The following is a 12,849-nucleotide window of genomic DNA, read 5'->3' as shown; positions in this document are numbered from 1 at the left end:
ATTCTCATCTCCCATGGTTGGTGTGTCCTCCAGCTTTGCTATTGGCCTGAGTCTAGAAAAGAAACGAGGATTGCAGGGCACTTCGAAGAGACACCGATCGCCTTTTCTGATTTCGAAGGCGCAGTGCAGTGACTCTGATACAAACAAAATTTCAAAACTCATTCCATTCGATCACGCGCGGCGAACCACTGGACCGAAGATATGGCCATATGGGTGGACCAGGGACCAGCCAGATCACTGTACTTGTACTTGTGACGTCAAGATAGAGGTGCGTCAGACTGGGAGTCGTAAATCACCGGTATTTTACGACTCCGTGGCATTGTTGTTTCAGAAGACTGACTGTGTGGTGATGATGTCGACGTGTCTAGTCTGTGCTTGGATACTTTTCAGTGCATGCAGCTCAGACTCAGAGCTAGCTGGGTTCTTTGATTTTTATTGTTTATTGTAGGAGTAAATTCTTGTTGATTAGTTTGATACTTATTTTTACTATTGGCGTGCTGGTGCTGGACTGTGTCCGTTACCCGCCGCCATGATTAGGCAGCTTTTAGACGTCGTCGGACTCGGCAAGTCCGTCGACGAGCTGGGGAGAATGGACAAGCGTCAGGTACGAATACAATGAACATAGAGAATAAAATTCAGTGTGAATTCCTTTTACAAACGAAGCTGATTTGTATTGTTTATGCACCAGCTCCTCTTCCAAACACTCAATTTTGGAATGATAGTTTCATCAGCACTGATGATATGGAAGGGTCTGATGGTGGTTACGCACAGTGAAAGTCCTATCGTAGTGGTTCTCAGGTACGTACACAGTCAGTATTACAAATAATTAGCAATGTGAACTGCACCACACCAACTGTACTGTACATGTATTGTGGAAATTTATAACAGATTCGGGCCAGAGAAATGACGACTGCAGTGGTGTTTGTGTGGAAGATGATAGGTTCTCATTTCAAGGAATGATTTACTGCTTATTGTTATGGTTACAATATGTAATACAATGTAGTGCTGCTCAGTGAAGTTCATGTGAGTCAACAGACGGGCACTGCGCAGTCCCGGACCTGAAAACACTGGGCTGTGCATTGGTCCAGGGTGCTAGCTTAGTCATGAGTTTGGATTTCATTGACTACAATAATAACACTCGTGCGGTACCAGTAATTTGAAAATGCACACCATCTATTTCCACACGGCGACTCTCGCTTGCGGACTGCGGAGGCTGGTGCGTTCGTATTGTGTCCGTCGTACAATTTCGAGCCAGCAGCCCGGTATTCTGGCAAGGCCCACCCAAGGACTGCCGGCACCCTGGAGTGGTCTGCAGTCAGCAGCCGGGTGGATACCCCTCTTCGTGCATTCCCCGGCGTTCACTCAACTAGCCAGTGGCAGTAGTTGCAGCTGTATGTCTGGGTTGCTTAGATTGGCAATCACTCTCGTCTGTGCATGTATTCAAGAGTTCATAACCCCCAAGAGTGTGCAACGGGCATAGACCCAGCGCTCGGCGAAATTCCTACATTACGTCATGCGCAGCTTGTCATCCGAGGTAAATTTGGGTTCTTTGCGATTTCTGGAAACTATACCCTGAATCGCCCCTAACTCAAGGCTGTAGCCTCGACTTTTCGAAGCTTTTTTTTGAAGACATTTCGGACGTACAAGTCGTACTTTCTCAAAAACAAACTCTTTCTCCAAGAATCCATGGACATCGCGACAGGAAGAAGTGAGGACGCTGTTAAAAATATTGCATTGCCGTCGAGGACAATCATTCTGATAGCTGTGCAACTCAGCCGAAAAATGCTCCTTCGACGTATTCTCAAGTTCCTCAACCATTTGAAATTATCTTCCAGGAAAGCACCAGAAATATGCCGATGGCCTGGGGAAGAAATTGTTCTTGAATAGACTGACTGCACTGGTGAAAGAAGAAGGCGATGAAGAGTCACCATTGCATCGAAAAAATAGTTTTGTCTTTCGTGTGCATACTTTGTTTCACTTTTGCTTCTTGACTCGAGGCTCAGACTAGAATCGCAGTTTAGGCAGTTTACCCTGGGGAAGCATCCTGGTTTGACTGTAAATTTTAGAAGAATTCATCGGCGTGACTCATCGCACTGCACCAAAAATGACGCAATGGAGGAATTCCGCCGAGCGGGCTTCCATACAGGGACTGATCAGGAGTTGCACACTCTTGGGGGTTATGAACTCTTGATGGATTGTATAATGCAACATGCGCACGTATGCACATGTCTAAACAAGAGTTTTTTTTTCATTCAAGTTTTCAAAGCTGTGGGCGGAAAGGAGGGGTCCGTTCGCACCCTTTCCCCCCCCCCCGGCTACGTATCTGCCAACCGTCTTACGATCATGATGTTGCTGTAGCTTTTGTTTTGATCAGACTTGAACTATCTACCGTAGTGACGCACATAAAGGCACATGCGCTTATGAGTGAGTCATTGCGTTATTTGCTATTTTTGCGGGTCGTTTTGTCTCACACATAGGCGCATGCGCTTGAGTTGCTAGTGTACCGGTACCTTGCATAATTATGCACATAGTGAAATACCGCAATGCACATTGAACTATGTGAACATGGTATTTTTGTGGTGTGTGTGTGTCGCGGGATGGACTGCATTTAGTTTCACTTATAAGCCCATGCGCTTATTTGTGAGGGTGCGCTTATGCCCGGGTATAGGCGCATGTGCTTATATGCGCATCACTACGGTAGGCCCCTTGGACAGCTTGTTTTCAATGGTGCAAGTTTTCGCTGGGTCTCTCTCTCTCTCTCTCTCTCTCTCTCTCTCTCTCTGCAGTGGTAGCATGGAGCCAGCGTTCTACAGAGGTGATCTTCTCTTCCTAACCAACTATCAGTCGGAGCCCATCCGCGTTGGCGAGATCGTTGTGTTTCGCATCAAGGGTAGAGATATTCCTATAGTGCACAGGGTTCTCAAGCTTCATGAGAAGTAAGTATGGCTGCACTGTTGTTGCTAATCATGGCTTTGCTGGGTGTGTGTGTGGGTGTGCGTGTGGTGCGTGCGTGTGAAGTCCTAAGCCTTATCAGCTGTTGAATGGTGTAATCCTTGCACAAGTTGCTATGTCTAAGCATAACGTGTGCTCAAATCATGACTTCGGCAATGGGCATGTGTGTCTGGGGAGGGGGTATGGGTGTGTGTGTGTGTGTGTGCGTGCCCATGCCCATGTTCCCCATGAATTTTGCACACAGCCTACTCTATTGGAGCACTGTGCTTTCTGGCAGTCGGCATATCGTTGAGCTCTGCACAAGACTTTCTGTGTGTGTGTGTGTGTGTGTGTGTGTGTGTGTGTGTGTGTGTGTGTGTGTGTGTGTGTGTGTGTGTGTGTATGTGGGTGTGTGAGGGTAGAAACTCTATGGCTGTGGAGTGTGACACATGTGCATGCCCATTGTGGCAATCATAACCAACAAGACTTGCTTCACAGAATGAATCCCGTGTTGGATGCACAGTACTATCAGGGGGATTTGCATCAAATTGTGCCCTGTTGTTTCAGGCAAGAGCGTGGTTTCTACTAAATTGTTGTGCGTGTATTTTTTGTTATTTGGCACTGTTTGCAGGGAGGATGGAACGATAAAGTTCCTGACGAAAGGAGACAATAACATGGTAGATGACCGAGGCCTGTACGCGCCGGGACAGATGTGGCTAGAACGAAGTGATGTGGTGGGCCGAGCGAGAGGGTGAGTTTAGAACAATGGGAGTTATTGCACACACTTGCTTCTCAACCAATGACCAGGTACATGTAGTACAGTCGTCCCTCTCTAATCCGGCACCTTTTGCGACGGCATTTTCTGCCGGATAAACAAGGGTGCTTGCTTATCAAATCCTGCCCTCCAACCCGGCTCACCTAGTAACGTACATGTTTGTGTCGTACGTCAAAATGTAGGGATTTTCTGTGTCAATCCAAGTACTTTGTCACAAGTTTGTGGAATGCATGTCTGTAACATGCCATGTCTATAACATACACTTGGGAACTTAGTATCCTATGCACTGGCATAGGATATTGGCACCGGTACGGTATGCGATGTACAACTGGTGGATTAGAAAATCAAATTATGTACAGTTTGAGTGATTTGTTGCAGAAAATCGCTGCCGGAGGCGGAATTCAAGTCCCGGATTAGAGCGTAGAAAATGAACTGAAAAATCCGTTTTGCTAGAAAGTGTGCTGGTTTGCAAGGGTGCTGGATAAACAAGTGCCGGATTAGAGAGGGACGACTGTAGTAGTATAAAACAGGGGTGCGGATAATCGCGAGAGGGTAAGTTTTTGCTCCGGCATCAATGGCTGCAAGGGGGGGGGGGGTGTAAATCTGCTTCTCTTTTTTAAAATTCTACCTTTGGGTCATAACGGTCGACTTATAACCAGAACAATATGGGACACTGTGCATTCGTATCCAAAGTTGCGAATTTTGTGTGCATAGAGGTGGACACTTCCCTAGTTTCAATTTTGCAGTATTAGAGAGGTTCCGCACTACGTAAAGTTGAGCAACTTACTTTACGTTAGTGGGCAGGAAAACCCGTGAATTCACGAGTTTGCACTCCACTTATGGAAAGTTGTCTACGGAGAGTATGTAGATAGTGCTCTGATAACGTAGCTGGTCCGTAAGTGGATTGGGGTACACATTTATAACTCTCCCCAGGTCGATCTGGTCGTACACTGCCGCGTTCGGAGTTGCGAAAGGGCAGCTACTTGATTTGAAAACTCCGTATGGCGGAACACAGAGGCACATGCAGTTTACGTAAGACTTTCCGTAGATCGACTACGTTTTTTACTAACATAATAACGTTATGCGGAACCGCTCTATAATCTCGGGGGGGGGGGGGGGGGGGAGTGTCCTCATCTCAAGTGTTTTCTCATTTTGCCAGTTCCAGTGTGTGCAAACGTTTAGTAATTTTCCACCAGTGGAGTGCCAAATGGTGACTGCATTTCTCCGCTTTCCTTTAGGACAGGTGTAAAACGCCTACGTTTGTGTCCGTGCCTTGTCTATTGGCATTGCAGGTTTGTACCGCACGTTGGCATGGTTACGATAGTGATGAATGACTACCCAAAGTTGAAGGTGAGTATGTCCGTGTGCTCTGGTGTGTGTGTGTGTGTGTGTGTGTGTGTGTGTGTGTGTGTGTGTATGCTTGTTTTTGCCTGTGTGGCCCTGTGTACTCATGGTTGTACATGTGTATTTATATCAGTATTCCTAGTTTCACGTTTGAACCTCTTGTACATGTTCTCTTACTTCCAACAAAATCCTGTTCAGTACCGAATTGTATACAACGCTGACAGTTCTGGGCAGTCGCTAATCTCAACTGTGTGTGTGTGTGTGTGTGTATGTGTGTGTGCGCGTGCGTGCGTATCTGCTGTGCTTCCTTGTGCGTTCTTGTTCTGCAGTACGTTCTACTGTCGGTGCTGGGCCTGTTTGTCCTCCTACACCGCGAATGAGACCAAAGCCCGTCGTGTACGTGTACATACTTGCCACGTTTTTATGTCCATAACTTTCACTGATCGTCATACTGCAAAGATTTTCATTCGGAGATACACACCTCTCCAGCCCCGACTCAGGGGTATGCCACTGATCTGATTTGAATTTATCATTCTGCCGTTGTATCAGTGCATCTAGGCAAATGCCTTGGGTATCATAGTTTTGCTCTCCTTCGCATGATCACGCTTTTTGTTCATTTTTCTCCGCCACTTACAGTGCAACATGGCTTCTAAATAAACGGGGAGATGGTAGAAAATGTTTCATTGGAAGTATGGTGTACCAGTGTCACTGAGGGCTTCTGTGGGTGGAGGTGATAGATCCTTGACTTGGGCTAGCGTACGCACATGTACATGATGAGCTGAAAGCCAACCTGCTAAATCCATTTCATCGCTTTTCGGATAATGGCCGAAAAGAATTCATTTTATGTGCGGTTTGTATCTAAGCCCATAGTTGGGTTCCAGTTTTCAGATGGTTCCAGTCAGGTTTTGAATGTGAATTTTTGGCTGCTGGTGCCCCTAGACCAGGGAGTCGTACCCAAACCAGTTTCGGTACAACTCCCTGCCCTGGGCCTTCTGTTTTGATTACTAGCAAGAGTTCATAACCCAGGGGGGGGGGGGGGGGGGGTTATGAACTCTTGTTACTAGTACACTGAGCTGAAAATCTGATATTCTCAAATTTGACGTTTATCGGGTTTTGCATCTCGGCTCTTCACATGTACTGCACAATGACTGTAGTATTGCTGTGGCGTCTTATGAAGTCTGGGCTTCTGAAGGGAGCGCATTCACTGCATGCCCTACCTCACTTGCAGTGTTCTCTCTGCAAGTAATATACGTACCGTAGTGACGCACATAAAGGCCCATGCGCTTATGAGTGGGTTTTTGCGTTATTTGCTATTTTTTGCGGGTCTTTTGTCTCACACATAGGCGCATGCGCTTGATTGCCAGTGTACCGGTACCTTGCATAATTATGCACATACACTGTTGTGCAATACCGCAATGCACATTGAACTATGTGAATTATGGTATTTTTGTGGTGTGTGTGTTGCGGGATGGACTGCATTTAGGTTCACCTATAAGCCCATGCGCTTATGCCCGGGTATAGGCGCATGTGCTTATATGCGCGTCACTACGGTATATGTACGTGTCAGAGAGTAGTAGTAAAAATACCAGTATTTACACTGCTTGCCAGAGAAATCCAACCTGATGAGAAAAAGTAGCGCCGCGTTTGAGTGCACAGACCAGTATGCGCGTAGTGCTAGGGCTGAGTAGCGCCCGGCAACGCTATTATAATTCATGAAGTTGGATTTCTTTGGCCAGTACTGTAGTATACTAGTACATTGTACAGTCAGACCTCGACCTCGCACACATCCGTTTTCCACAAAAATATCCGGATATACGCGAGGGAAGCGGATAATCGAACACACACACACACACACACTGTATGTACAGTATACATGACAGGCTGTAAATCGGGAACCAACAATTTTCTTCCGGATCCGGATAAAAGAGGACCGGATAAGCAAGGTCTGATTGTACCGTAAAGTACCGCCAGAGCGCCCCACCATCTCATCCTTTCGTGGTCGTATTGTGGAGGTGGTCTGCTGTCTGTAGGTCATACGACATGAACCTTGTACACATATAGCACGTTTTGCAGTCAATCCGTACCTTCGAGCGGACACAAGCTCCACACAAAAACCTGCCAAGTGTGACCTTAGTACACTAAGCTTCTTACATCGTACAAACTTCGTTGCACTCTGCCATACGAAAAAAAAAATCCTTTCTCTGGCTGTAAAATCAAGGTGGGGCGCTCTGGCGGTACTTTACGGTACTCCCTAACAATTCCTGAAAGTGAATCGTAATTTTTCATGAGATCGGATTTCATTTGCTGGGTGTGTTTCACTGAAAACATCGTCCGAGTGGGTATCCTATGAGGCATGTGCTGTGTATGTTTTTGCTCTTGTTGATCAAACTGGCCTTTGTTGGGTTTGGGATGGAGAAGAAACTGGGGAAAAAAGAAAAAAAGACAAAACGAACAAATCTGCCCTGGGTTAGCTCAAGATAGGAGCCTCGTACTCTTGCCAGGTTACGGTTTGTAATCGAAGTACATGTCCTGGTACTAGCACCAATGCAGGAGAGAGGGGGGGGGGGTCCCGTGTCATGCAGCTGCACCACCACCACCACCACCAGTCAGCAAGAAGAGCCATCAGACAACGGTTGCCGCCAAAAAACAACTTAGCCTACTGTTGATGCAAGGCGCATGTGGTCATTGAGGGTACGCTTGGATTGAAATGACGGCAAGTCCTCACGGCCATCATTATCCCAAGCAGAAAAAACAGCATGGGAGAAAGCATGGGAGAAGGGGTTGGTTGGAGAATGGTCAAATACAATACAGTTAGGTCCATGTAATAGTATATACAAGGAACAACTAAAACTGGATGCGTTCCTAAAGCGGTGGGTACAGTGGTACAGTTAGAGGTAGACCAGATATCTACTTTGAAGTACCAATAGTCAGGGTCTAAAATGGCCAAAGCAGGACTGAACACAAGACTAAACGAAGGAGAAAAAAAAGTTAGAGAGAGAGAGAGAGAGAGAGAGAGAGAGAGAGAGAGAGAGAGAGAGAGAGAGAGAGAGAGAGAGAGAGAGCGGAGAGAAATATAGAGACTTCAGAGGGCGTCCGCGGCAGCAAAGCCGCCAAAAAGCGCAAGCATCCTCACGCGGTAGCTTCAAGGGAAGAACCCAAACCAAACTCAAAGTAAGCGGGCTGCCCGCCACCACGCGTAGCGAAAAGAAGAATCCAAATCTTGTCAAGTGCCACGCACGATTATCGGTACGTCCCGCATCGATCAGTTGTCGACGAGCTTACGGTAGCCCTCGTGATCAAGCAAGCTGTCCACCTCGCTTGGGTTGGACAGTTTGATCTTGGCAATCCAGCCTGAAGACAAAACAAAATAGCAAACAAACAAGAACACGTGTACAGACGATAGTGAGTTCCTGCTACAGGGAACTACGTACCAAACTCCGTGTCAACTGCAGTGAAGTTTGACACGGATTTTTCGTACGTTGCGTTGGTTCTGCTGTGCGTAGCATGCTCAAACTTCCCGTTCCCGACACATGTACTCTGTGCGCTTAGTTTTCACACGGAGACCAGGGAGGAATCACGGTGCAAAGCCCTCTGCATACCGTATTATCTCTAATATAAGCACAGTCTCCAATAATAGAACACCTTGGGGCGGCATTCAAAAAATAAAGTGCTCAGTCTCCATTATAAGCACACTGTGTAAATTCATTACCTGTACCGGCGAAAAAACCCTGAAATGTGTGTGTCTGACATGAATTTGGCATAGCAACATGCCTCTGAAATGAGGTTGAAATAATAATGGAACAATCTCCAATAAAGGAACGTCTGCATTAATAGCACGGGGCGGAGGTACAGGTCGTCCCCCGTTGATACGAGTCCGGTTAGTACATAAACCCCGTTAGTACATAAGAAATCTCAAGTCCCGGACGAAACGTGGTCACTTCCATACAAATTTTGTCGGTTAGTACATAATTCGTTAGTACATAAACCCCGTTAGTACATAACATTTCTCCGTACCCGCATGCCATCTACCTCAGTAGTACATAATTTGTTGGTCTTTTGGCCTTCCAGTGGAGGCACATCGTGTTCTGGTTTCTACTTGTGGATGCGATTAGCTCAGAAATCAGAGCGCACATCACAAACCGACAAAGCTCTGTTTTTTCCTAGTGACTGTACAGGCGCAGCTGGGCATATATCATGTAAACTGTAGAATCCTGGCTGACTGTGATCGTTATAACATAATTTTTATGTTATATCGAGGGAATCAAGACTATCTCGCTCACTAGTCATGGTAGCAAGAAACACTCAGAAAAGTTGAAAAAAAGCGAAAAATTCTGGTACACAAGCAAGCTATGTACACTTTCGCTTAGTACATAAACCCCATTAATACATAACATTTGTCAAGTCCCAGAGATTATGTATTAACGAGGGACGACCTGTACATTGAAAAAATAAAAGACCGTGCTTATATTAGAGATAATACGGTATCTGTTCCAAGTGGGTAGGTAAGTGCGGAGCGCAAATGGACCTCCTCTGCCTCACTCAGCTACCCTGCACCGGCAGCCAACATCCCATTGTACAGGCGAAAGATACCGGGTACTGGGAAACCTCATACATGGGAGTAACACATGGACTTCCATACAGTGTAGATGTGCATGGGCCTGTGCTGTACTGAGTGGCATTTTTTTTTGTTCGGACGTGATTCAGGACACTAGCCATGGCATACGAAATTGTAAAAAAAGAATTTCGTCCAAATATTACCCACTACATGTACCAGTGTAGCACCCACATGCTGTTTCACCTTCTGTACACACCTGCAATGGTACCAATGCACTGCTGTGCCCACGTGCAATATTGCCGCACCTCTGGCAAATATTCCCCATTGCAATAATACGCCATACTCAGTCTCTTGCCCACGCGTCCACTTTTGACCTTTTGTCTTCTCTCTACTCCGCGTTGCTCTGACCAGTGCTGTTGCAGCACTTCTGCTGTCTGCCTATAAAAGCTGCTGATTTACCATCATTCCGTGATCGCATGTGCTTGTATTTGTAAGATAATCCTATCATAGCTATTGGTAGTCATCATGGATAGTCGTAGAGAATAGTTGCCTGTGAACCAAGAGTAGTCATGTATTTCTGCATCCTAAGGAAAGTGTTACATAGTCGAGTTTACTGCAAAAGAAGGTAACTTGTCCTCACGCTAGTATTTTGTTCGTGAGATACGTGCTGGCGTAAGTCCTTGTAATCAGGTTACAGCCACATCCCCGTCACAGGTGCTACACCAGTATGCAGTAAAGAGGACGTGCAATCAGCATCTCTTGGGCCATTACTACTCCATGCACTGTCAAGATGGTCACCAACGTACAAGTAGCAATGGAGACATGACGAACAGAATATACTGACACACCCAGGCAGCAAGGCCAGGTGACCTTAGGTCGCAGCCCGCACAGCAAACACATCCAGACGTGTCGATCCGACCAGAACTCACCATCTTCATACGGCTGCTTGTTGATGAGATCCGGTGTGGACTCAAGCTCGCTGTTCACTTCCACAACCTCGCCTTGCACAGGCATTACAAGGTCGCTGACAGTCTTCACAGCTTCCAAGCATCCAAAGTTTGCTGCAAGACACAGGAGATGGAAGTCAAAGGCCAGTTTGCACTTTTAAAGAAAGGTAGGGTCAGTCAACACAGGGTCACAGTCAAGGGGGGGGGGGGCAGATGCATTTTGTTTCAATGAGCTCGACATGACGAGCAGCATTCCTCGCCTGTCCAATTATCTTGCACCACACATCATCAGTGCCTGGATAGCAATCCAGAAGATCGGTGATGCGCGACATAACCCCATCGCCACTGCACAGGCGTGACAGGGTTTTGCTGGTGGTTCATCGCCAAGGCGAGTCCCAAAGCAATAAGAGAGCTCATGCCTGGCAACAACCACAGCCACATACACAATCACACCCGTGTGTGCTTTCTGCCAAATGGCTACTTTTAAGCTTACCACCGGTCTGCAGTGCTTCGGAGGATGGCGATACGTCCACAAATACAATTTCTCCGAGCTCGGTCTGTGCACACAAACACACAACCAACCGGTCGATCACCCAAGCCAAGCCAAACAACCAACACACGTAATACCTATTGGAGACCTGGGCTTTTATTAGAGAAAATACGGTATATACAGAGACACGCGACACCCCCCCCCCCCCCTCCAATACATTGCACATTTGCACCGGATGCGACTAAAAGCCGGGGGGATACACGGTATGCCTCTTGGTTGCTCACACATGATCATTAGGCAACAAGGTGTACGCGAGCAACACCAACACATACGAAATAAGGGCAATGGAACATGGGCACGGCAGATATACTCATTCATTTCGTGGCGTCACCCACTCTTGGCATAGCTTGGGAAAGCTTGGCGGTCAAATAAAGAGGTGACAAGCCATTTCATTTGTAATTCCTTGGTTCTTTTTCTTTATTATAAACAAGCCATTTCCTCTCTTTTTTTTAGCCTAGCATTTGGCTTGGGGAAGATGGGACTTATGCATAATCTTCCCGCTATTCGGGTTCGTGGAGCAAGTCCACTGCCGTACACACTGTGATATCAGCTCCGCATAAAGGTCATGGACTGGGTACAGTCATACTCACAAGTGTACTAGAGTTGGTTGGATCTTCCAAATATGGAAAAAATCCAATGCAAAAAGGCGGCAGCCATGCGTCATGCATAGGCGCATTGGCAGTAGCTAGTAGGGCTGATGGCCTGAGAATGTTGTTTCCAAGTGGTCAAGATGGGGCGTTCTTATTTTTCAGCAGTCTGCCTGTGTTCGTATAGCACGTTCTTAGACGCACATCTAACGTACATGTGTATAACAAAAGCAGGGAACCTATACCGCTGTTCTTAGCATTTCAGGCTGGGCGCTCTTGGGCACCCATGCCCTTCGGCGCGCAACTCTACATAGCGGCAAATAGCAAGCGGCTTGGCAGAATGCTGCGCGGGCAACTAACGGTCGAGATGCTGAGAGAACGAAGCCGCAGTGGATTGCAGTAATACAATATCTACACAGTGCTACATACTCATTGCCAAGAGCACATGCATGGCTTTACTAGATAGCATTGCCCAGGCAGGCTACATGTGCAAGGTCAACTCCACTGTTCTCGATTTGGCAATAGCGAGCAGGCAACAATAGCATCATAGCATTGGTGTGAGTTCCAGGCCATTGTGATTAAAAATAAATTTTGTCAACACTGTGCAGTCAATGACGCAGACTGTCCTCGCAGCACACCAAGCAGTGTCCGAAATGAGCAAACCAGAACACTAGAAGCACAAACAAAGACCATCGTGCACGCTGAGCTACAATCAATACAGGTGTAAACGTTACCTGGGCAAAATCTGTAATTCCAACTCGTGCCACATTGTCTTCCTGAACGTCCACCCACTCATGCGAGGACGTGTATTTCAGATTAGTCGGCAAGTTAATGCCTGGAAAGGACAGAAGAAAAGAAGATCACGGTACTCAAACCACTGCAAAGAAGTTAGTTCCAACATTCGCTCAGGCTTACTAGCACATCGGTGGTGTATGCCCAAATTTTTTGGTACAAATGCTGCGCTGGGTCGAATGCATTTAGAGCCTTGAAACAAACTACTGCACGCTCCCCGGACGAACGCTGTTCTCAACGCCGCCATTTGAAAAGACAAGTACGAGCACGAGCAAGAAGGGGAAAAGACGGCCAGCCGCAGCCGATCAGTCCAGCCACAACAAAAGCCGCACGGAATCGACAATGATCCCAGGTAACACTCACGATGA

The 12,849-nt window shown here is 46.8% G+C and overlaps 3 protein-coding genes across 3 annotated transcripts in view; 1 reads left to right on the top strand and 2 right to left on the bottom strand.

The window, feature by feature from the left end:
- Positions 1-150, bottom strand: part of LOC135817942 (CDP-diacylglycerol--inositol 3-phosphatidyltransferase-like) — a 5,361-nt gene extending 5,211 nt beyond the window's left edge. The window contains exon 1 of the mRNA XM_065331248.1: positions 1-150. This exon is cut by the window's left edge and continues 28 nt beyond it. Coding sequence (XP_065187320.1) covers positions 1-15 — 15 coding nt within the window. The 5' untranslated portion in view covers positions 16-150.
- A 262-nt stretch (positions 151-412) lies between these two features.
- On the top strand, positions 413-5,960 carry LOC135817943 (signal peptidase complex catalytic subunit SEC11A-like). The gene is made up of 6 exons (XM_065331249.1): positions 413-604; positions 689-798; positions 2,787-2,936; positions 3,563-3,682; positions 4,999-5,056; positions 5,380-5,960. The coding sequence occupies exons 1-6, from the start codon at positions 530-532 to the stop codon at positions 5,428-5,430; spliced, it is 564 nt and encodes a 187-aa protein (XP_065187321.1). The 5' UTR covers positions 413-529; the 3' UTR covers positions 5,431-5,960.
- A 1,723-nt stretch (positions 5,961-7,683) lies between these two features.
- LOC135817941 (glycine cleavage system H protein-like) lies at positions 7,684-12,835 on the bottom strand. The gene is made up of 5 exons (XM_065331246.1): positions 12,605-12,835; positions 12,424-12,524; positions 11,046-11,109; positions 10,535-10,666; positions 7,684-8,401 (listed from the first exon to the last, which is right to left on the bottom strand). Exons 1-5 carry the CDS (start codon positions 12,726-12,728, stop codon positions 8,313-8,315), a joined length of 510 nt encoding a protein of 169 aa, XP_065187318.1. The 5' UTR covers positions 12,729-12,835; the 3' UTR covers positions 7,684-8,312.
- Between the last annotated feature and the right edge of the window lie 14 nt (positions 12,836-12,849).

The sequence above is a fragment of the Sycon ciliatum genome, chromosome 5 (assembly GCF_964019385.1).
Source record: "Sycon ciliatum chromosome 5, ocSycCili1.1, whole genome shotgun sequence".
Taxonomy (NCBI): Eukaryota; Metazoa; Porifera; class Calcarea; order Leucosolenida; family Sycettidae; genus Sycon; species Sycon ciliatum.
This window is presented reverse-complemented; position numbering and strand designations above follow the sequence as displayed.